Source organism: Patagioenas fasciata, chromosome 24 (assembly GCF_037038585.1).
Source record: "Patagioenas fasciata isolate bPatFas1 chromosome 24, bPatFas1.hap1, whole genome shotgun sequence".
Classification (NCBI taxonomy): Eukaryota; Metazoa; Chordata; class Aves; order Columbiformes; family Columbidae; genus Patagioenas; species Patagioenas fasciata.
The window spans coordinates 8,050,456-8,074,421 of NC_092543.1; the positions used below are offsets into that span (position 1 = coordinate 8,050,456).

Sequence of the window (23,966 nt, forward strand, 5' to 3'; positions counted from 1 at the left end):
CGGCCCCCCCGGCGGGAACCTGCCGGCAGAGAGAGGGATGGGTGGGTGGAGGGATGGGCTGGGAAGCAAACCCACCTGCCAGAACCACCAGCTGCCGCTTTATTATTATCCCCTGCTGCGCAGGTGGTCGGTGCTGTGACCTGCCCAGCCGCGGAGGGCAGCGCTGCTGCCGCCGCTCTGCGGATCGATGCAGGACAGTGGCAGTGGGGACCACGAGGGACCCGCTGCCCCCAGATAAGTGTCCTCCCCCTCACTCCTTCCAGGGGAATTTCCTCTTCGCTGTGCGGTGGTGAAGGTTAGAGATGAACCGAGGTGCTATATTCATTTATTAGTATCTTGGTATTGCTTCCTGTGGAAACAATCCCTGGGCTGATGCCGGCAGCGTTAGTCACCGAGGGGCGATGAGAGCGGCAATTAGGGTGAGGGAAGGAAAACAGGCGCTGCCGTCACCGTGCAGGGGCCAAGTGGCCTTTCCCGCGGCAGCTGCTCGTGCCTGCGCTCATCCTGGCGCCCTCTCCTCCTCCTCCATCTGCACCGCCCAGCTCCGGGTGAGGCTGCTCTGGCTTTGCAGAGGAAGGGCTGGGCTGGGTTTGCCCCCGCAGCTGCCACAGACACCATGCCCATCTACCCGTCACCAAACCTGTGCCGGCAATTCACCCAGTGCCGCTCGGCGCAGCCCTGGCACATGGGGTGTCTGCTCCCACCTTCCCACCCCATGCCTGCCAGCATCATTGGAGCAGGAGCCTCGTTGCTCCTGTGCTGCCAGCTCCGCCGTGCTGACCGCGGGAGCCCGGCGCGACGCCCCGGTGAGACGGAGATCTGACGGGAGGCGAATCTGACCGGCCCAGACTCACACGCTGCTGAAGCTTTCAGCTGCGGTGCTGCAGGGCAGCACCATCGCTATTCACTGCTTCTCAGGAAGTTTAAGCAAGGAAAGGTCGCACCGATGGCGGTGGCTCCTTTGGCAGCTGGCTGTGCAGAGCCAGGATTACAAACCACAGGCACAGCATCGCTTCTGCACACCGCCATCCCCAAAACCCCGCTCTGCATTATGAGGGGTGGAACATTATACTGGAGAAATCCCTTTATGAGCGCAGGGCTCGGCAGCAGCTTCCAGAGGGGTGCAGGCCGGAGATCGCCCTGTTTGCCTCTCCCCTCTCCCCAGGGCTCAGACTCTGCACATTTCCAGTGCACCCAGAGCCCCGTAGTGATGAGACCCCGGCTCCCTTGGGCTCCTGCAGAAGAGGTTTCCCACACTTGCGCTTCTCCCAGGTACGTTCATTTTCAGCAGCATTCAGGTCTCTAAAAAGCAGACTGAGCTGCACAGCGCTGCCTGCGCTTTGGGGAGGATGCTCCATCCCCTGGGCTGTGCCCCGGCCCCCAGCCCTGCCCGCTGCCCCCCGCCTTACCTGTGCTCTGCAGCGGCGCGGCCAGCGGCAGCAGGGCCAGCAGCGCCCCGAGCGCAGCGGGGACCATGGTGCGGCTGCTGCTCTGCACCCCGGCTCTGCGCAGGACTGAGCCCGCGCGGGGAGGCAGGCAGCTCTCCTGGCTCGCCTTCCCCCGCCGGCGGCTTTTTGAGAACGCCCAATTAATCTCGCAATCAAGCTCTCCTGCTGCATCAAGTTTCAGGCTGGGAGGATGTGAGATGAAGCCACCCAGCTGCCCCCTGCCCCGACGGCTCCCCCGGGGCTCCCTGTCCCCTGAGCAGGCGCCTGGCCCTGCAAAACTGGGTTTGGGGTGCGAGCATCGTGCCCGCGGGCAGCAGGATGGGGGGCACAGTGGGGGTGTGGACGCTGAAACCCCAGGAGCTCCTCATCGCAGCAATTTGCATTTGCACGCAGATTTCCACAAATGAAAGCACATCCTACTAACTTCAGTTTCCCCCAACATTCAACACCTTCAGGCAAACAAGGCCATAAGCAAAGGTTGGTCCCATGTGACTGAGAGCAAAAACATGCCCATGTGCTGGTGCCCTGCCCGGGCTGCAGCATCCTTCCCTCTGGGTCACAGCCTCGTGGCCTTGAAGCAAGGACACGTTCCCCTGCCTGCTGGGGAGCCCCCCCGGCCCCCAATCCCTATAATCTTATATATTCCTGTACATATGTCCGTGTTTATGTGTGTTACAGGTGCCCATGTCCCCACGAAGCTGCTGGAAGTGCTGGGACCACGGTGGGCAGAGAGCGGAGCCGGCGGCGGCGCGGAGCAAATCACATCAGATGGCAGCGTGGAGTCACTTAAACGAGATAAGAATTAGTGCGCGGCCCTGATGAACTCCCCCTCGGCTGCCAGCAGCCGTGTCAGGCAGAGAGCGAGAGCAGAGCCGCGGCTAATTTGATTTCTCAGCTCCGTTAGCGGCTGGCAAGTCACCTCCCGGGGAGCGCAGGCAGCTCGGAGCGCTTTCCCCTTATTGAATCTGGGTAATGGGAATCACGGGCAGCGCCGCGGCGGCGCTGGGGACCGTGCCCTGCTCCGGCCCCTCCTCCGGCCCCCCGCGTCCCCGGCACAGGATGGGGCCAGGACAGCTCCAGCGGAGCCTCTGCTGCAGCATCATTAACTCCGAGTGTTCTCCCTTGGGTTTTACTTCTTCATCTTAAAGAGATTTTAATGTAGTTCCTATCAGCCCTCCTGTTATCGGATATCTAATTAGCATGATCTATTATAGCCTCGTGTTACGCGCGCACGGGGGACTCTTGCGGGACTTTTTGTGGGGCGGCTGATATCAATTGGCAGCGCCTGGATCAGATTTACTTTCTGAAATGGCGTAATGGGATTTTATTAGCCCTGTAATCTGCTGCACGGTAATTGCTTTTCTGGGAATCGAAGTGCTCGGCGTCCGGGGCTGTCCAGGGCTCAGCGCCGCGTCCTGCCCGGGCTCTGCCGCAGCAGCAGCACCTCTGCACGGGGATGCAGCCCTGGGGAGCCCCGTGCCCCACAGCGACCGCCAGAACCACTCGCTTGTGTCCCATTAGCTCCCAGAACCACTTTCCTGGCAGCACCTGCCCGCGCGGAGCGGTGGGAGAGGGACGCGACTCGGAGCGCGCCTGGAGCGTCAGAAGCAATAAAGCATCACGGAGCAGCCCTGGCAGCGCAGCCCGAGGCCTGAGGCCGCCCATTACGGAGCCTCGTGCTGCCCCAGATTGCTTGTCTGCTGTGATTTAACGCTGCAAGACATGCAATGAGCACCGCGCATGGGCAGGCTGTGGAGCGGGCACGGGGGGCTCTCAGCACCCCCGCACCAGTGGGATGCAGGCGCTGCATCCTTGGCCAATGTCATTACTCCCGAGGGTCCGAGTGGGTGCTCGTAGCTTTGCAGGGAAAAAGCTCATCCTCGCCCCACCGCCAAAGGAGCCCAATGTCTTTAAACATCCCAGGGAAGGGAGGGGAGCGCTTTCCTTTCCGTCCCCTTCTCCATTAGACACCCTTCAGGTGTTTGCAATATTCTGCCACCGTCTCATTTTCCATTAAAGGCAGGTAATAACAAGCACGGGAAGGCACTTGGAGCCCATTGCTGTTAATGAAGGAGCCGCAGCTCATCCCGAGCGGGGACGGCAGCCACGCGTCGCGGGTGCCGTGTCCCCCACGTCAGGCGGGAATTGCCTTGCTGAGAGTGACCCAGCAGCGTCTCGTCTTGTGTGACCGTCTTTGCCCTTTTATTTCTTACAGGAGAGCCGTGCCGGGGCCTGGTGGGGCACAGGGGGACGTTGGTGTCCAGGGCCATCTCTGTGCACGGGCTGCGCGTCCCCTGCTTGGCGCAAACCCCATCCCCAAGGTAGGTTTGCAGCAGAGATCGTGTGGGTGCCACTGACCTCGTGTGAAAACCCCCCGCGTGCCTCCCTCGCCTTCCACCCCAGCTCTCCTGCTGCAGCTCTAGATTTTGAGAAGTATTTCCAACCGCCAACCACGGCGCGTCCAGCCTGGGTTTTAATACAACCATGTCAGCTATTAAAGCTGGGTATTTTCCCCTTCATTTTCCAGAGAAAATGAGAAAGATTTCAAGCAAATGGGAAAGGTTAATTTGGGCTGAAAAGGCTGTGAGCTTTTAATGAAGAACACCTGAAAAAGTCTTGCAGAAAAGCAGGACTGGCTGTTTTGTTTTCTCTTTGCATATCAGGGGAACTGGATAACACGGCTGGCTTGCTGGGTTTTACTTTATCTACCCTGCTAACTCCTCCTCCTCGTTCCTCCCGGATTCCTGAGCGGGAGCATCCGTGAGAACACAGGAGCCGAGCAGATCCCAGAAGGACCACGCCGAAGTTCCCATGCCCTTCCAGCACACAAGGCGAGGGGCAGCGCGGTTGCGGTGGCGCAGGACGCTTCGCTGCATCCCGCCGGGCGGAGCCGAACGCGGGCGCCACGTCTGTTCTGGGTCTGTGGCAGTCGTGGTCCCGACGCCACCGGCATCGCGGCCGTGGTCCCTGGCGGGGGCCGTCTCGGTTTGGGGCGCTAAGCTGTTTTGTTACAGTAAGAGCGGTGAAATCCCGGCTGTGTCAGCGTGCGGTGCGCAGGGCAGGGCACTCGGTGCCCTTCGGCTCTGGGAAATGCGCGTTTTCTGCTCCTTTTCCCAGACTGGTGAGCAGAGAGCGGGTGTCTGGCCCCCTCTGTCGTTACAAACCTTTCCTGCCCGGTTGTCCCTGGGATGCGCCCGAAAGGAGCATCCCCGGCTGCAGAGTGACCGGGACAGGGACCTTTCCCGTGCCCGCGGGCTCCGCGGGACCGCCGCCCTTTTTGCTCGGGTTTTGAATCGTTTGTGTATTTGTTGTGTGTTTTACCCCGGGGTCTGCAGCCCCCGGGCAGGGGGGGCCGCTCTCTCCGGGTGCTCGGGGCGGGGGGACCGGAGCGGGGGGACACCGGGGCGGGCTGGGGGACCGGGCCGCGGGGACACCGGGGCGGGCCGGGCGCTGCGCATGCGCTGTGCGCTCCCGCCGGCATGCCGGCCGATCCGCAGGCCCCGGGTGGCGCGGTGAGCGGGGGCTCCGGGGGGCTGGGGGTCGGGGGGCCGGGGCCGCGGCTGCCGCCGACCGCTTCTCCTCGGGCTGCGCGGTGCCGGGACCGGCGGGCTCGGGCGGCGCGTCCCGGCCGTTCGGCTCGGCGCGGTCGGCGGGTTCCGCCCGTTGTTTGGGGGCCGGGGTCTCTGTGCGGGCCCCGGACGGTCCGTCCCGGCGCCTGCCCCGGGCAGCGATTCGCGTCCCCCGTCCCGCCGAACCCCGTGTCCCGCCGAACCCCCGTGTCCCGGCGCGCCGCGGTCGGTTTGGCGTCATTGTTCGGTGGGACTCGGGCTCGGCCGTGTTTCCAGGCTCAGCGTGGTGCCCGCCCGTGTTCATTACCAGCCCTGATACTTTGTTTTCAGGCCGTAGCCTCGAGGAGCCGCGTGCGCTCCCCAAAAACTCGGCAGGTTTGTTGCACCAAGCGCAGTTCCCACGGTTTTGGGGCTGCCAGAGGCCTCCGGACACTTGTTGAGCGGGAAGAGCTCCCTGCTGCCCGTGCAAGCCTCTGTTCCCAAAGGCTGGATAGAACTGCACTGGAAATCATTAGAATATTGAGCGGTGGCTTAGGGCGGTGGATGGGTCGTTGGCTCTGCGGGTACAGCAGCGTTTGCGAGTCCTGGCGAAGCAGAAAAACCCAGAGAATCGTGCCCTGTCCGCCTTGAATTTCGTTACTGTAACGTGGTTTATTAGCGTGTGGGTTTTTTCTACAATGGAAAAACACGCCCTGCGGCGTGAGGTGGGGTCAGCGGCGCACGCCGAGGTTCCAAATTAGCACGGTGATCTAAGCGGCGTGCCCTTGCCAAACGTGCCCTCGCCAAACGTGCCCAGCAGCAGCATGGGTGGATGGCTCAGAAAAGTAATTGACTTAGTACTTCCTGGTTGGAACTTGTGAAAGCATCCTGAATTTTTTCTAATAAGGAGACTAAGTAGAAACCTGAGTTTCTTTGTCTGCGGCGTTGCCCGTTAAGGTGAGTTACGTGTGAGGCGTGAAAAGCCGGGGTTTGTTGGACTGTGCTGGCAGGACTGAGCCGGGTCACCCCATTATTCGGGGCTCGGTGAGCGCAGGCGAGGCTGCAGAGATTCGATGAGTCCGGTAAAGAATCTCACCAGAGCTCGGGTCGCCTGCGTGCTGGGGAGGGAGCAGCCGCCGCAGCCTCTTGAGCCCTTTTTCTGCCACCGTATTGTCGGTGAGAAGTGACACGCACAAGTGGCATGTGTGGCCGGGCTTAAAATAGCGCCTGGCCGGTGCGCTGGGAACACGCGACCTCCTTATATGTCCCTCGGCTGCGGGGGTGTCCCTGCCCCAGCAGGTGCCGCGCGCCCGGCGCCGGGGTCGCCGATCCTCGCCGGCCAACGCGCTCCTCAGGGCACAACCCATTCATCGCCAGCCTGCGAGTCCGGGGGAGCGCTGGGTGGGATGTTCAGGCTGCTCTTGGTATTAACGTTGGGCAAGCGTGGCGGCGGTTTTGAGTTCAACCGTCAGTAAAGGGGAGAAGGAAGCAATGCTGCAATGAGCCCTCGGCGAGCCTCGCGGGACCAGCTGTCCTGGTCACCTTTTCACCTGAGCTTGCTTTATTTCTCCCTTGTAGGATTGCCAGATGCTTTTAAACCAGCTGAAGGAGATCACGGGGATTCAAGATTCAGATTTCCTGCACGCGGCGCTAAAGGTGGGTGCCTGTTGTCATTGTCACTGGAAGGAGAACTCGGGGTTTGTCCCCAAAGGCGGGTTCGGGCGCTCGGGAAATGCGACACACAGGTTGGAGGTTTGCTGGCGAGGGAACGTGTGTTTTGGGGGTTCACACGTATTCGTCCATACCTGAAACCAAACCCCACGCGGAGCTGGGAACAGCTCGCGTTTCTAACTATAGACCTTGAACCTGTGCTCGCTGTGCTAAACCATTGTGAGCGTCTCCTGGAGTTCGGCTCCCCGAGCCCGTTATCTGGGCGCTGCTGTAAACGCAGACCGAGCGGCTCGGGGCAGGTTTTCCCACGTGAACAGGGGCTGTGTGGGGTGCAGTAGCACAGAGGCTCTGCAGCTGCTGGGTGCCGTGTCCATCCCAGAGCGCTCGTCTCTGCTCCGGGGACGCAGGAGCCTCGGGCGCTGGGAGAAGCAGCGTTTACCTGGGAAGGTCCCTTCTCCTCATGCCCATTTCAGTATTTATAAATTGTGGTGTTAAAGTGGCTGCAGCGCATCGGTCTGGAATCGCCAGGCGCCGCCCACCCTCTCGAGGCGCAGCAGCAGGATGCGGGCTGTGCTGAAAATACACAGAGAGGCTCTTTGGGGGAATTCCCAAATGTTTCATTGAGGAGTAACGTCCAGAAAATGCTAGAATGAGTTGAAAGGAGTTCAGCCCGTAGCAAGGGTCTGCGTGAGGGCCTCACTCAGAGAGTCAAACATCTCGAAATCCAGTTTGATTCTGGGTGGCAAAGAGCCCTGTGGCGCTTCAGCCTCCTGTGACTGCTCCAGTCTCTTGCGAGGGAAATTAGATTACTTAATGGAGTCAGTATTGTCCCGGTATCAAAGCCAAAGTGCTTACCGATAGAGAAATTGTAGCCGTCGTTTTCATTCTTTACCGCTGCCCGTCACCAGCAGGTCTCTGTGTGCCGTGCCCGGGGGTCGCAGCGCGGGGGCACCTGCCTGTCCCTGCCGCGGAGCCATCCCGCGTCACACCAAGGCAGGTGGGATGACCCCGGCGCTGCGGATTTCCCCCTCTCGTTCTGCCAGGCTGCAGATGGGGACCTGACGGCAGCCGTCACGTTCCTGACGGAGGAGCAGGCGCAGGAGCCGGTCGGGGACGCGGCCGCCGCGGAGCCGGCGCCATGGGAAGGGAGCGCCGCGGGCAAGCGTCTCCGGCACGGTGAGTCCTGAGCTCACCCACGGGTTTCACCCGAGCCCAAGCAAAAGGTGGAAAACTGATCTGAACGCCACCTCCGGTTGCAGATGCGAGGGCTGCGCTTGGCGCTGACACCGAGGACGACGTCCCCGCGGTCGCCAGGGCGCCGGAGTCGCCCAGAGCTCAGGCTGCGGACAGACACGCTGCGGACAGACACGCTGCGGACAGGTTGGTGGGTCCGCGCATGGGGTTCGGTTCTCCTGACAGCGCCTGGCTCTGCGGTCCTGCTCGCGGGTCCTGTGGCGCTCGAGGGCGCTGGTGGGGCCGCGTCCCGCAGCACGGCGCGTGTTGGTGTGACAGGCCGCAGGAGCCGCCTCCCGCCGACAGCACCAACCGCTCCAAAAGGAAGCGCTGCGAGGTCTGGGGAGAAAACCTCAAGCAGAGCGACTGGAGAAGAGTGGGCGACTGGCCCGTGGGGATGAAAAATATCGGCAATACGTGTTGGTTTAGCGCTGTCATACAGGTAACCTGCTAGAAACAGCCCGCTGGAGTCAGTGTTTATCAGAATCAAGTATGCAGCAGCTCTGAAGTCATCGTCATATGCAGATGAGTGAACGTGACCGTGCTCAAAAGAGACTTCTGGTTTGATTGAGATGGTTGCGGTTGATTCTGGGCGTGCACAGAAAGAGCCAGGGAGCAGTTAACTGGACTTGGTGTAGACACAGATGCAGATGCATAGAATCTATGTGTATGTATGCCGGGTTTCTTCGATACAGCGATGTCCAAATGCTTATGGAGTGACAGGAGCTTGACTGGCAAAGTGAACTGGTAATTCAATTTTACTGCAGTTATTGTTGGCTCCATAATTCATGGGATATCGGGTTCTTGGGTAATGGAGTACACTGACATAGATGCTTGAAGCAATAAGCAAATAGGCAGCGTGTATTATTAGTGATAACCTCAATGAGGAGAGACAACAGTAAGTGGAACGGAGCGGCTTTGTCTCTTGTAACCATTTCACACCAGCAGATAGATGTTCACGGTGCGGCTCCAGCTTGGAGAGGAAGCCAGAAAGCTTCACATGGGCTCCTTTCTCACTGGGTCCTTTCCCAGGCGCTTTTTGTAAGCTTGTCTCGCAGAATAGAAAACTCTCACCTGAAACGGTGACGTATCCTAGAAAGGGCAGGGGGAGGCTTTGTTCTTTGCTGGGTGCGGTGAGCTGGTCCGGCACGCAGGTGCTCACTTGGTAAATGTGTTTTCAGTAACACAAGGCCATGGAAGAATGAGAGGTTAACATAAAGCTGTTGAGCAGAAGAGCGGCAGCGGGGCATCAAAGGGCCGCGGGTCAGACCCTCTCAGGGTGACGGGTTTTCCCTCTCGTTTCAGTCTCTGTTCCAGCTGCCCGAGTTCCGGAGCCTGGTCCTCGGCTACTCCGTCCCGCAGGACGTGCTCGAGAGCTGTCGCAGCCGCACTGTGAGTTTGCACCGAGGGTTGCTGTGCGGTTCCCCCTGTTGTGGTTCGCTCTTCCGCTCTTTCTCCAGGCAGGTTTAATTTGGGGCCATCTGAGACTCGGTGCCTGCGTTGACGGCTTTCCAACGGTCAGGCTGCGTTAAAGGCACATTTGGGAAATACTTTTCAAAAACGGAATCACTGTGGAGGAAAATCAGATGCTCCTCATAGAGCTTTCCTCTGGAGCTTCTTCCTAAGGGTGGCGCAGGGAGAAACTTGTCCCATAAATCTTCTTTGTTAGCTCCAGATCGCTCATTTGTTCACATGTGCTCTAGAGCGGGTGTTTGAGCCCGTCTGGAGCCCCAGAACCTCCTGAGAGCGGAAGGGGCTCAGAAACTGCTCGGAGTAAAAGGCGGGCGTAGATTTCTCCTGCGCTCGTTAGATCCTTCCGGCTCGTGGCCATTTAAGAGACTTTGCTTCCCCTGCACCCACGGGGGCTGTTGATGCTCCACAGAACCCTGAGTGCGGACAGAACCATTCACAAACTCACCGGGTCTTGCCTTCTGCTGTAGCAATCGTTTCTTCTGCTATTTTGTTGGGTTTGGTAAATTCTCGTGTCCTGCGCATGCATTTGGAGACTGGGTTCTGCCGCACGCTGACACCGCGTGTCTCTCGGCTGCTGTCCCCCTAATGTCCCTTCCCCTGGGTGGCGGGTGTACCTCTGAAGGTGTGTGCGTGGCCTTCTGGGGCATTTTGGTTTAAGATGCTGCTTTTTCTGAGTCGCAGGAAGGGTTTGGCTTTTCTTCTTTTTGCAACGCAGGAAAAAAGAAACATTGCATTCATGCAAGAGCTTCAGTGCCTGTTTGCTCTCATGCTGGGGACGCGCCGTAAGTTTGTAGACCCTTCTGCAGCGCTGGAGCTCCTGAGGGACGCGTTCAGATCCGCGGAAGAACAGCAGGTAAAACCCTGTTAAAAAGCCTTTTGCTTTCCTCAGAGCGGCACTCGCAGCCTATTTCGCTTCCTCCCGCTGTTCCTTTCGGAGGCGTCTTCGCGTGTTTGTCACCCGACAAGCAGCTGTCCCTGTGCCATTTAGGCAGAATGAACGCGCTCGCTAATTAAACAGCCCGCGTAACGGTGCTGTGCGCGGCGCCATCTGCGTGGCTGGATAGCGATCGCAGTCGTTTCCTCTGATTTAGTTTGAGATGCGCAGTGTTCATTATTGGTCTAAATCAGCTCAGCACTCGCGTTTCACTCGTTTCGGCGGGGCGGGGGCAGCCGGGTGGTGCCGCGGGGCCTGGGGGCCCAGCAGACCCCGCAGCGCGTTCCGCGCGGTGTCGTCTGGGACTCCCCTCTGTCTCTTCCAGCAAGACGTGAGCGAGTTCACACACAAGCTGCTGGACTGGCTGGAGGACGCGTTCCAGCTTGCGGTGAGCGCCCGGTGAGTCCGATGTCCTCTCGGGGCCCCGGCCTGGCCGGCTGTAGACGTGACACTGTAAAAACCAGAGGGCTTTACGAGAAAACGTTGGGTAAATGACAGAGCTCTGTTGACTGGGGATGGTGCTCCTGAGGCTTGGGATGCGCTAACGCGGTGTGACACGTGCAGTAAGCGTTAGGGCTGTATTTATTCAACGCCAACATGACCTGCAGAGCAAAGGAGCTTTGTAGGGACTCAGGAGAACCGTGTGCACGAAAGGTCTGCTTTATTGGAGCTGCATTCAAAAGGCAGAGCCGTAACTTCTCCCTTTCCCTTGTCGGTGTGAGTGTTCTAACGTGCTTTTGAGTGCGACAGGAGGTGAGGAGCTTGCTCTGTGTGTTGTGCTGGGGTTGAACACTTGAGTTGTGACTGTAGGAAGATTCCCAAGCAAAGGCTTTGGTTGTGACTTGGGGTTTTCAGCCTGCGGCTGCAGCTGAACCTGTGCTGCTGCTTTCTGAAACAGGAGCCCCGGGGGCAAATCGGAAAACCCGATGGTGCAGCTTTTCTACGGCACTTTCCTGACTGAGGGCGTGCACGAGGGTGAGTGAGTCTCATAGATTTGATTTTCAGCTCCTGGGGTGTTTTATTTATAGCAGCGGTGGCACAGACTGTGTTGTGTGTTCCTGGTGAAACTGCCTAGTGCTTTAAACTTGCAAGCGCTCTCCTTGCTAAAACTGTCTGTAGCGTTTGTGAAGCCTGTAGCAGTGTTTTGTTCTCTTCAGTGAGCTCGTGGTTTCTGTGTCGCTTCCATCACGCAGGCAACACCTTTTCCAAGATCGAGACCTTTGGCCAGTATCCCCTGCAGGTGAACGGTTACCGAGACCTGGCCGAGTGCCTGGCGGGAGCGATGGTGGAGGGGGAGCTGGAGGCGCCGCGGGCCCCGGCGTACGGGCAGCAGGTGGGGCGGCCGAGCTCTTTGTGGCGCCCGCGCTCTTCTCATAACTTCAAACGGCGATCGCGAACGTTCTGTGAGAACCGAATACAAAATGCTTTCTGGATGCCTGGAGTGTCACGCGAACGGTGCCGTGTGGCGGGACGCCCGGGCTTTGCTTGTCCACGAGATGTGTCGTCCCGTGCAAGCGGTTGAGGAGTTTGTTCGGAATGCGAAAGGCACCGTGTGCTGGGGCCGCGTGGTAAAGTCTCTCTCTTTCTGTTGAAGCCTGCCCGTACCGGAGCAGGGACGGCCGCTGCCTCCATGTTTTCGGAGGGCAGAGCACAGTGCTTAGCCGATGGTATGCCTTTTGGAATTTGTCTCTTTCTCCCCATTGGTTTTTTTCTTCTCATTTTCACTCTTCTGACCGTGCTGAGTTTTCATTTTGAATTGTTTTGCTCTCACGCATCACACACCACTCGTGCCGTCCGTAGCGAAGGCGAGCGGTCCCGGGCGGGAGCTCGGCTTGGAGAGAGGCTGGGAGGTATCAGGCAGAGGTTTGCGGAGTTGCCTGGGGCAGAGGGCGCAGGGAAAGGAGTTTCAGTTCTGGGAGAACGTCTGGAAAAGGTGCTGCTGGGGTTTAAACTGGCAAAGACAAAGGGACAGCTCCGGTGGGTGAGCCCGGCCCGGCGCTGGGCTCCGGCGTTTGCTCCAGGTCTGCCTGGAGCCGAGGCAGCTGTGCCTGAGGCAGAAGGGCTGCTCAAGCAGGCCTGGGGCTGGTGCTGGAGGCGCTTTAGTCGCTTATTGTGCGGATAGAACGAAAAAGCTCTGGCTTTATTTCTGAGCAATCTGGCTGGAAAAGCTGCACGTGAGCTTCGCTCCCGGGTGCCGCAGCTGCCGGCCTCAGGGCCGGGACACAGGGAGCGGGTGCGCCCAGGTGGGTGCGCTGGAGCTCACAGCGTCGGGGTTGACGAGAACCAGCGTTTCTGCGAGACTTGTGCTTCGTTCTTCACCGCTGCATGCGATCCGCGTTGGAGAAGCCCCTCCTGGAGGCTCTTAGCTGAGGGAGCGTTTGCCTCGTCTCTGCTCATTTTGTGGGGCTCTGTGCTGGGCCCGTTAATAATCTATTGAGCCAGACGCACCAGACAATTAAAATTAATTTTCTGAAAGCTATTTTGAGATTTCTTCATGGTAAAAACGTGGAATGGAAGCAGAAATTTTAATCTTGTAAAATTTAGCTTTCTGACTAGTCACTCTGTTTACTAAATCAGTATTTAGAGCCAGACAGACGCTTAAGATGGGTCTAAAATCATATAGGATCAGTCTAAAACATGCTGTGTAGCAGCCATCTTGAACCAAGCCCCTCCGGGGCCCTTGTGCTCCCGCTGCAGCGCTGGTTTACGAAGCTCCCGCCGGTGCTGACCTTTGAGCTCTCCCGGTTCGAGTTCAATCAGTCCCTGGGGCAGCCCGAGAAGATTCACAGCAGGCTGGAGTTCCCGCAGACTATTTATATGGACAGGTGAGTCGTCCGTCCTGCGGGGCGCTCGGAGCTGTTGCTTTATTGCAGTTCAGGGCGTTGTGTGGGGAGCGAGGGAGGATTTGCCAGCGCTTGGGAAAGATCGTGAGCGAATCTCACGTGGAGGGGATCTGTGTCTCTTGCTCAGGTACCTCTACAGCAGCAAAGAGCTTGTTCAGACCAAGCGGGAAGAGCTGAAGAGGCTGAAGGAGAAAATGGTGGTTCTGCAGCAGAAGCTGGAGAGGTGAGCGGTCAGCGAGGTGCATTTCTGTGCTCTGTGCTGCCTTTTGGATGAGTTTTCCGAGACAAGAGGCACTTGCAGAGAAAGGATGGACGGAACCGGGTTTGTTCTGGGAAGGGCGTTTTCAAACAAACTGGTTTCTGAATATCTGGTGCTGGCAGAGGAGTAAATCCTGCAGCCGGTCCCGTTTCTCTGCAGGTACCTGCAGTTTGGCTCCGGCGCCGCGCGCTTCCCGCTGCCCGACATGCTGCGCTCCGTGCTGGAGTTCGTGGGTGCAGGGACACCGCCGGTGCCACCCGGGACACCACCGCTGCTGCCACCGGGGACACCGGGGACACCGCTGCTGCCACCTGCCCGGGGCCAGCCCAGCAGGTGAGTACAGGGAAATCCAGTCACTGCTCTGGGACAGGGCGCCTCTCAGCTGAACGTTCAGTGCGTGCACCCTGGCAGCGGGTTCTTTACTCTTTGTGTGGCTGTAACGCTGCATCTCTTCTGTTCCGTTTCCAAAAGCGTCGCCACGTTCCCTGTCTGAGCAGCAATTCCAAGTTAAATTATGTGCTCTTTTTGGTTAGGCTACTCATTTTTTTGCTTCATCAACCAGTAAATTACTGCAATATGGGATTATTACGAACTTGGCTGGCGTGGTTGGTTTGCACTCTAAATTAAGCTGAGTAAATACACGAGTTTCGTAGTGGTAAGGGAAGGAATTCTTAGAATTGCTCATTGTGGATCTGTACTTACAGAGTTCTACAAGAATTTTAGCTGTTATTTGTCTTATACTTCGGTTTGCTCTGTTAAAGGAGAACAACATTTCACTTAATTTGTTCTCTTATTGTGCCGTCCCAGAAGGGAAATGGTGCTCTGGCTCTGGAGCAGTGTCTGTCTGGTGTACTTAAGGACGAGAGGGCTGACAGGGCTGTCTGGGTGTGGGGTTTGCTCCGCAGCACGCCGGAAGGGCCGGATGCTGGCGCTGGAGGTCCGGCGCCTTCCTCACCGCAGCCAAGCCCGCGTGCTCCGCCGGGGCCGCGTGGCTCCCCGGCAGGAACGCCGGCTCCTCCGGCCCCTCGCGCGGCGTCCGAGGAAGAGCTGAACCTGGTCCGGACGTGTCTGCAGCGATGGAGGGACGAGGTTGAGCAGGATGTGCAAGGTTGGCCCCAGATGTCTCTCAGCTCCCTCGTTAAGAGCATTTGGCAGTTGCTGCACGGCTTCGCGCTTTCGGAGGCGAAGGAAATAGCAGTCATTAATTTCACTGTGTTTGTTCCCTCGTTTGTGGCGTTCCTGGCAGAGCTGAAGGAGTCCATCGCCAGGACCAGCGTGGCCGTGGAGCAGATGTACTGCGACCCGCTCCTCCAGCAGGTGAGAAACCAGCTCCGCGGGCTCGGCGCTGAGCCGATGCTGCTGATATGGGTTTAGTTAGTAGCTGCCAGTTTAAGTTGTGCACTGTGTTTTAAAAACTCACAGTTTTCTGATGAAGCAGAGAAAGGATTCTTTCGTAAAATCTTGTTGCTTTTTCCCTTAAAAGTCAGTTCTCGCGTATAGGAAATGTATTGTGTGAATCAGGAGTCCTGTACCCGGCGACAGCCGTGACCGTGTTTGCAGTTTCTGTGGAGCTGGTTTGGTGCAGCGAGCCTGCAGCCGTGTCCGTGTGCCGCGCAGGTTCCCTACGGCCTGCACGCCGTGCTGGTGCACGAGGGCCAGGCCAACGCCGGCCACTACTGGGCCTACGTGTACGACCGGCGCCGCCGGGCCTGGCTCAAGTACAACGACGTCGCGGTGACCGAGGCGTCGTGGGAGGAGCTGCAGAGAGACTCGTTCGGGGGCGCGCGGAACGCCAGCGCCTACTGCCTGCTGTACACCCGCGGCACCGCGCCAGGTACGGCGGGAGCGGCCCGCGCGAGCGCCGCTCCCGTGCGCTGACGTGCGCGCTTCCTCAGCTTCCCTGTGGCACCGCTGCCTTCTGACAGTGCGAAAACTTCACCCCGCGTAGAAGTGAAAGAGTTTGCCCCCTACCCCATCCCTTTATAAACCCCCAACAGGGCCGCGGGCTGAACGGGGCTGGTGAGGTTAGGGACAGTTCTTCCCATCCCATTAATGTGTGCCAGTCTCCCATTTACTGCCTTGGACATCCATCTCCTGCCCGTGGTTCTCCCTCTGACTCTTTCTATGACAGTGTTGCTTTTACAAGGGCATGTGCAACACCTCCTGCTTTATTTCTCCTGGTTTTGTCACGCTTTCTGGCTCTGGCTTGGTTTCAGTGACATTGTTACTCGGGGCTGAAACGGGGCCGGTTCTGTGCAGCCTCTCGAGCGCGGGTTATTGGTAGCAGCGGCTCAGTGCGTTTGCAGTGCCAACGTATAAATAGTTCTGCGCAGAAATTACTGTGCACGTGGCACTATACATGGCAAACAGCTGTAGAAGAACCTAATAATTTCACGCGTGGTTCATTTTGATGTAACAAATGGAAAGAAACAATGGAGAACTGTCATTCTGTTCATCGCTAACTATGGCTGATGAGGATCTGGAGGTCGTTCTTTGTCTCCTGTGACAGTTCTGTTGCTCAAATGGACCCAGGATATTTTTTCCCCCTGTAATGCGTTTCTGTTGTTTTTTGAAGATGCTTTGCTTTCACAATGGGTGCATAAGAAACTGCTGGTGCACAGAGTTGTCAGTTGCTTCTGATACATTTCAGTGTTGTCTGGAGCTGATACTGCTCCGAGTCGGCGCGATTTTAAAACCAAGTACTGAAGTAGATCTAAAAAGTGCTGAGAAATGCCAGCGTGGCACTCGCGCTGCGGAATCCGCGCGGTTCCCGCTCTGGGTGCTGTGCAGGGTCGTAGGTGTCCGGCCGCGCTGTGCGTGGTCCCGCTGTGGGCGCTTTAAACGCTGCTCTCGGTGCGGTTGTGCCCTTGAACGAGGATGGGACTCTGAGCATCAGCAGGCGCCGTTTCTGGAGTTTCTCTGTGACACAGGCCAGCCAGTGGCAGAACAAACCCGGGTTTTGTTTCACACTGCTCTGTAGATTTGTCTTTATTTTTGTGCTTTTGCTTATGAATCACCTTAAATGAAACAGGGCAAAAAAAGTGGTGTTTCTCCCATTTACCTCCCGGCCAGTTCGGCCGCGGCTCTGGGTCGTGGCGCGTTTGTCGAGCCGCCCCGGCGTGTCCTGCTGCCGTGCGGTTGACTGCGGCCCTGCGTTCCTGCAGACGCGGGCGCTGTCTCGGAGGCCGGGCGGCTGCAGGAGGAGCTCGACGCCCTGTCCCCGGAGCTCAGGCACTACGTGCAGGAGGAGAACTGGCGCCTGGAGCACGAGGCGGAGGAGTGGGACGAGGAGCGGCCCTGCACGGTGCCTCCGGCCGAGCCGTCGCCCGCTGCGGGGCCGCAGGAGCTCTCCTCCGAGTCGGGACCAGGTAACGCCGCGCTGAAACCGGTAACGGGTCAGAGTGCACCAAATGACAAAAACCATCGGGGGGTTGGAGCCTTGCAGAAGTCCGTGTGTGCCTGGGAGAAGCTGTTGGTGGAGCAGCGGCAGGACGCTCCGTCCTGGCAAACCAAAGGCTGTTCTGCCGTTGGTGCCAGTGCCTCCTCACAGGCTTGTCACCAGAAATGCCATTCGCCACTCGCTTAATCACACTGGGCTAATCTTGTCTCGCTCCTGGGCTTTATTTTCTCTAATAAATATGAGTGGAAGCGGTCGAGGCGCCGTTCTCTGCAGCAGGAACACGGGGAGGGGTGTGCAGCGGCGCCTTCCCCTCTGGGATGAGCAGCAGCCGTCTGGTCCTGTGCAGACAAGCGTTAGAGAGCAAGAGCAGTGTCGGTGTCACGGTTCGTGCTCCCTGACGCGATGTGGTCCCTGTGTCCCCGCAGATGTGCTGCCGGGCCACGAGCGGAGCGTGCGCTCGCTGTCCTCCGAGCACGCCCGCATGGCCGCGGAGCAGACGGCCCAGGCCATCGCCAACACCGCCGACGCCTACGAGAGGGACGGCGTGGAGGCCGCGCTCTGCGAGGTACGAGCTGCGCCCGGAGCCGCCGCGTCCGCTCTTGCGTTCAGCCTCCTCGCCTTCGCTTGCTCCGTTTCTGTGCAGCTCTGCGCCACGGCTGGCTCGGCCACCTCTCGCTTTCCTGTGCTCTGCCTTGGTTTCTCTTACTCCTTTTCTTCTGTTTCGGCTGCAGCCCAAGGAGGTAGAGCCGGAGGAGGTAGAGCCGGAGGAGGCACCGGCGGGAGGAGCCGGGACGGCCGAGGCCGAGCGGCCGTGGGACGCGGAGCAGCGCGGACCGGCTGCCCCGAGCAGCTCCCGGCTCTCCGAGGTGGAAATCCCCAGCGTGGGGAAGATCCCCGTTAGGTCTGATGCAGATGGATATAACGAGGAGGTACAGAGCCCGGCGCAGGGCTTAATTACTGCCAGTCATTAACCTGTAACTCTGTCCTGAGCTGGCTTGGAGCTTTCCTGAGATGGGGTACGGTAGCGGTCTGTTGTGGAAACGTCGCTGTTCACAAAGTGCCCGTTCCCACTGCGGAGATGACAAAGACCAGACCAAATCCTTCCCTAGTTTCACTTCAAATTCCATCCGAAAAGCAGCTCTGTGAAAGCGCTCAGTCGTTGTTGGGTCTGCGCCTTGTCCCGCGGAGTCCTCCTGGCACGACCCTATCAAAACTGATCCTGCTGGTGTCAATTTATTGACAGGCGTCTTGGCTGCCTTCCGTTAGAGTTCCGTCCCCTCTCTCAGACGTTAACCGCTAATAACGAGCAGAACTTACAGCTCCGGCTGCTGAGTTTGTGGGTCTGACCGTGTAACGCGCTGGGACGCGCTCAGGCAGCGCTGGGAAGTCCGGCCTGTCCTGGCGCGATGGGTTTCACACGACACCGGGCGCTGCCCCTCGCTGTGTGACGTGGCACAACGCGCTGCCCTCCTCGTGCCGCTGGGGACAGCGGAGGGGGCGCGGAGGGGCTGGGGTCGCTGTGCTCCGCGTTCTCGCGTGTTCGGTTCACATCGCAGCTTGCGGGGACCGGCCTCAGCGCTCCGGGTGCCTGGAGAAGGCCCTGCATGTGAGGTGCGTGCGGTAGATGGAGCACGGAGTGTACGAGTAAAGCACGGCTTGTTCCACCTCCAGTTTCCTTTAAACCTTCTCTCGTGCTACTTTTTCCCGACCTTCACTGTGCCTTCTCTTCTCTCCCTGTGTGTCCGTGTCCCTGTCCGTGTGTCCTGCGCCGCGGCAGGTGATGCTGAGCCCCGCCATGCAAGGCGTCATCCTGGCCATTGCCAAAGCGCGCCAGACCTTCGATCGCGATGGGTCTGAAGCGGGGCTCGTCAAGGTACCTGCGTGGTTGCTCGGCCCGGCGCTCTGTGCCGCGCTGGCGCGTGCGGAGCGGGAGGGAGCGCTTCGCGCGGGTTTCCCTCCGGCTCGCGGCCCGTCTGTCCTGCCGCTCTGTTTCTGCTCTTATCGTGACAACAGATCTGCGGGTTCCCAGCAGTTTTTGGAGTCTGTAAGGAAACTCCCTCCTCCCAGGAGAACATCCAACCTTTGTTTCCTTTTTGTTTTACTTTTCACTACTTTTTCTGCTTTTACTATTGGCCGTTTTTTCAACGTGCACAATACAGCAGAGGCTCCCCGGCACGCCTCTCGGGATCCGTTCTCTGGGTCCTCGGCGTGGTCGTCAGGCGATAAACCAGCACGCGTGACAGGTTTATTCGGTCCTGAACACACGCTTGTGTGACCTCCCTCGTAAAACGTGTCCACAGGAAGCGCACGTGTTGAGCAGAGGGGTTGGGAACGAGCTCTGCCAAATTGAACCTGCTGTTTGGCTTTACGGGCAGGCAGGCTTAACAGAAAATCCCGCGTGGGAGAACCACCCGTGCTGTTAATCTACAGGAATATGAATCGCTAGACACTCTTGCGCCTTTGCCGCAGATATAAGCACACGACGAGCGGGTTACCGTGGGCCCCGGTGCCGTGCGGGGCGGCGCTCACCGTGCCGCTGGCGCACTGTCCTCGCAGGCATTCCACGAGGAGTACTCGCGGCTCTACCTGCTGGCCAAGGAGGCGCCGACGCCGTGCAGCGACGCGCGGCTGCAGCACGTGCTCATCTACCTGCTGCAGAACAACGCGCCGCAGCAGGTGGTGGAGCGGACCCTGCTCGAGCAGTTCGCCGACAAGAACCTCAGCTACGACGAAAGGTTGGTGCCGCGGGTGCCGCCGTGAGCTTCTCTCACCGGGAAGCGGCCGTTCTGACTTTTCTCCTCCGCTTGCACGGGCAGGTCCATCAGCATCATGAAGGTGGCGCGGGCGAAGCTGCGGGAGATCGGCCCCGACGACGTGGATATGGAGGAGTACCGGGTAAGGGCACCGTGCCGCGGTGTCTCTGGTGCTGCCACCAGGTGCGCGTGTCTGCACGGGGATGCTGGGAGGGAGGGCGAATGCACCTGAGCTTTGCGGAGTGCCTGTGCACTTGGCTAAATCGCTTTATGAGTCGCTTGCAAGAGACGTTTAAAGCCTTCAAAGGGTAAAACCTTTTGGGTTGTGGAGGGACGTAACGGGCCGGTGGGGCTGACGCTCTCTTGTGCTCCCTGCAGAGATGGCACGAGGACTACAGCCTTTTCCGCAAGGTCTCGGTGTACCTGCTGACGGGCCTGGAGCTCTACCAGAACAGACAGTGAGTGCCTGTCTCGGTGTGTTTGGACAAGACGAGCTGTGGCCTCCCGGGGAGGGCACTTGGACAGAGCCTCCTGCAGACCCAGCATGGTTGGGAGTTCACTCGTGTTTTTGAGGCCACTGGGCTCGCTTTTGGAGCGGCTCGTAGCCCTCGCTTGAGTCCGTGCTCAGCAGCCCGGGTGAGCTCTTTAAATATTGTGATGAGCTACTAGGTGGTGCCTCCCACTTTCCCTTCATTTTGTCCTCTGTGAATTAGAGCTTTATGTTCTCATTTCCAGAGGCGGGTTTGCAGGAACGAGTGCCACCAGGTGGTTTGTTTCATTTTCCTTTGGACTCCTGTGTCAAAACGCTTCCCGAGCAGGCGGGACTGACGCCGTGCCGCCCTCCGCAGGTACCAGGAGTCGCTGACCTACCTGGTGTACGCCTACCAGAGCAACGAGCAGCTGCTGCGCAAGGGGCCGGGCCGCGGCGTGAGCGAGGCGCTCATCGCCCTGTACCGCAGGAAGTGTCTGCTGGTTCGTACCGGGCCCGGGGACCTGGGGAGAGAGCAGCGCGGGGACACCAGATCCTGCGGGGACACCAGATCCCACGGGGACGCTCACTCACCTGGGTCATTGCCTGGGCAATCAGACCACAGCCCCTTCTAGGAGCTTAATTAGGGATGGTTACGATGCTGCTGAGCGTGCTCTTGGGCTCTAACCCAGCGCTCGTGGCGTTAGCTCGGTAGTTGTGTTGTTTTCTGTCCATTCGCTTCCTTCCTCTCCCCGGTATTTATTTCAAATATTAGTGAGCAAAAGGCGATGCCCCTTTCCCCAGGGGGTGAAAAACCAGCACAAAAGTGCCATCTGGTCGTAGCTCCCGCTCCGTGGTTGCCAAGACCAGTCTCTCTCGTGCCCGTTTCTGTGGCTCCTGCCCCTTCCCGAGCCCCAGCAGCCGTGCGCAAATCCAGGACGCAGCGATTCAATGCAGGAATGTGCCGGGTGCCTCCTGGAGACACTGCGGGGGGGCAGGTCTGGATCTTGGCATCTTAAAACCCAAATTGTAGCTGTATGTGCTCCATACACACAGTAGATTCCATATCTGTATATAAATGTATTTATCGGTTTGCTTTCTGGTGCGATGCCAGGGATGGAGAGCAGGGCTGTGCCGCTCGTGACACGTGTCCCCTTGTCCCCTCCTGCAGAAGCTGAACGAGGTGGCGGCGGCGCTGTTCGTGAGCGCGGAGGACGCTCGCGTGGCCGAGGGCGTGGGCATCCTGAACGAGCTGATCATCCCCTGCATGCACCTCATGAACGGCCTGGAGATCTCCAGGGAGGACCTGGACGCGCTCGAGGCCATGAGGAGCCACTGGTGCTCCTACCTGGGCCGCGAGGACATGGACGGTAGGAGCGGCGCGGGCAGGACGGTGTCTCCGTCGGGCGGGACGGGAGTTGCAGGACAGTTTACAGCACCCCCTAAATCCCTGGTGATCTTGCTGCGGCACGTTGGGGTAATTCTGGCTGTGAGAGCAGAAACGTGGCTGAATCATCCAGCGATAGCAGAATTTAATCTTCTTCTGCGCTAAAGCTGCCGAAGAAGGATTCCTGTGCCCTGAAGTGTGAAAAGCTGATTCCCAGGAAGGGCTTAGCGCTCTCCTGAGGCGCTTTGGGTTCCCGTGGGGCGGAGGGGTCCCCGCCGGTGGCGTCTCCTTGGCAGGGAGGAATGGGCTTTATCAGCAACCAGAGCTGCAGAAGAGTGGATGGGGAGCAGGTTCAGGGGCTCTGCAGAGAACTGTGTGGTTTTAGAGCTGCCCTTGGGCTCCGATGGCTGCTCTGGTTCTGTGTGTTCTCCTGTAGTGGGGCTCCCAGGCCGCTTTTGTTTAGAGGAATTGGTTTTGGCCGCCTTGGTCTGCGCATGAGGGTCTGCGAGTCACTGCGGAGTCACTGGCACCAGCAGAGGGTAAACTTGCTGGAGGAAAACAGAGTAAAACCACAGAGGTTTATCCTCAAAACACTCCTGTAAAAAGTAAAACTGGCTAAATTTATGCTAATGCGCAAGTGTCCCGTCCGTGGGCTGGTGACGGTGGCGTTGGCAGGCGTCACAGGACGGGGGCGTGTGGCAGTGGCCTGGGCAGCGCTGGGTTAACGGTTGGACTTGATGATCTGAAAGGTCTTTTCCATCCTAAAGAATTCTGCGATTCTATGATTCCGTGGTTCTCTTCAGCTGCTGCTCAGAGCCCCGTGTCCCCATACGTCCCCGCGTGTCCCCACACGTCCCCGCGTGTCCCCGCGGTGCCGCTGACCATGTCCTCTCCCCACAGTGCGGCTGCAGCTGCAGCTGGGTGAGCTGCTGCCGCGGCTCCTGGACGGCTCCAGCGAGGCCGTGGTGCTGAAGGAGCCCCCGAAGATCCGCCCCAACTCCCCGTACGACCTGTGCAGCCGCTTCGCGGCCGTCATGGAGTCCATCCACGCAGCCTCCGCCGTCACTGTCAACTGACTGGGTCCGGAGCCGTGTGCTCGTGCACACCAGCGAGCTGGGAGCGATGTCGCACTTGTGGGACGTGGAGCAGTGCCTCGCGCTCTCCGTCCCGCAGCCGCGCGTTTCGGTCGCGTCCGGCGGGCGTTCGCCCTTTGTGTTTTAACCGGTGGCAGAAAACACGTGGAGTCTTCCTCTGAGGAAGGCCCAGCAGAGCCGGGATGGGCCGTCCCGACCGCGTCCCGCGTGGTTGTGCCGCAGCCAGTGCTCCCGGGACGGACGAGCCCCCTGTGACGGGAACACAAGCCCCTGGCCCCCGCGGGACGCCCGGTGCCGGGTCGGTGCCGGCCGCAGCTCTGAGGGCGAGCAGCCCTTCCGTGCTCTGGGGTGTTCTGACTGTTCTGCTGTAAAAGCCGTCGCCGTTTGGATTTCCCGTGGCACAGCCTGCGCTCGCCGCAGCAGTTGTCTGAAACCAAATGTTGCGAGTAGGGGGGGATCCTGTTTGTCAGGACTATGCAGTTTTTCTAAAAGTGCAATAAAAGCATTTGTTCTATGTTAGAATGGAAAAGCTCCCTCTGGGTTTTCATTTCACTCTCGGGTTGTGCCCTGAGGTTCCTCCTGGCTTCGGTGTGGATGAAGGGAAGCAGGACAGACAGCCCCCCGTGTGCAGAGCGAGGCAGGAGCCTGCGCCGCCCCACGGCAGAGCCGCGCTCGCTGGCTCCGCGCGGGCACCTACGAGGGCGGCGGAGCCACCAGGACGGAGCTGCCGGGATGGGGTTCGGTGCCATTTCACAGAAATCCGGGTGAGTTTGGCGCCTCTGAACGTCGCCCGCAGCCCTTTCCCTTGGAGCCGCTCCGTGTCCTCGGGGGCTGGAATAGGGACCCGGCTGTTCCCAGCAGCCGCCGTAGGTAAGCGTTCATGTTAAATAATAGAGGAGAGGAAAGCGCCCTCCCCTGTAGCCAAAATCTCTGTTTTCTTTATTAATCAGGGAATTGAAACGTTTAATTACATATCGAGCTGCTAACGTGACCCTGCGTTGTAATGGCAGCTTTTCCCCTGCTCTCACAACACACGTGTGGGCGGCGCGGGGAGAGCGGCGAGGGCCGGGCGGGCGAGCTTCCGTCTGACAAACCAAGCACATGGTGCTGGGGTTTGCTCCTGGTACAGAGTTCGTTGTAATTAGCAGAGCTGCCGGTGAGTGGGAATTGTCGGCACGGTCCCACGGTTCTGCGTTCCCCGTCATTTAGGAACAAACGGCTCCCGCAGGAGAATCTCGCGTTCTGGTTATTTTATGGTGAAGCAGAAGCGCCGCTGTCTGTGCTGAGCGGAGCGCAGGTAGCGGGGTCCTGCGCAGCCGGGGCTGCTGCTCTGACAGCGTTTCGCTCCGTTTTCGTGCCGGAGAGCAGGAGGATGAGAACTTGGGGATTTCTCAGGGTGCTTTGCGTGAAGACCTTGAACTTTTGGGGTGAGACGCTCAAATCAGGAGCCCGAG

General features: G+C 59.1%; 1 protein-coding gene across 16 annotated transcripts; it reads left to right on the forward strand.

Moving 5' to 3' along the window:
• The first annotated feature begins 4,438 nt into the window (after positions 1–4,438).
• On the forward strand, positions 4,439–23,041 carry USP28 (ubiquitin specific peptidase 28). Of its 16 annotated transcripts, none has more exons than XR_011735684.1 (26): positions 4,439–4,461; positions 6,575–6,652; positions 7,711–7,843; positions 7,927–8,047; positions 8,180–8,342; positions 9,206–9,292; positions 10,089–10,226; positions 10,633–10,706; positions 11,206–11,282; positions 11,501–11,640; positions 13,005–13,132; positions 13,278–13,373; positions 13,569–13,742; positions 14,315–14,517; positions 14,656–14,726; positions 14,970–15,243; positions 16,574–16,777; positions 17,235–17,374; positions 17,541–17,738; positions 18,587–18,682; positions 19,366–19,544; positions 19,626–19,704; positions 19,941–20,020; positions 20,411–20,534; positions 21,203–21,957; positions 22,319–22,432. XR_011735684.1 is itself a non-coding variant. In XM_065855518.2 (26 exons), the coding sequence occupies exons 1-26, from the start codon at positions 6,259–6,261 to the stop codon at positions 22,492–22,494; spliced, it is 3,594 nt and encodes a 1,197-aa protein (XP_065711590.2). In that variant the 5' UTR covers positions 6,244–6,258; the 3' UTR covers positions 22,495–23,041. The 16 variants fall into 16 exon arrangements, 7 of the variants coding, with proteins under 7 accessions (XP_065711590.2, XP_071654943.1, XP_071654944.1 ...); XR_011735681.1 differs by lacking the exon at positions 4,439–4,461 and adding an exon at positions 4,881–4,960; XR_011735683.1 differs by lacking the exon at positions 4,439–4,461 and adding an exon at positions 5,273–5,953.
• The last annotated feature ends 925 nt before the right edge of the window (positions 23,042–23,966 follow it).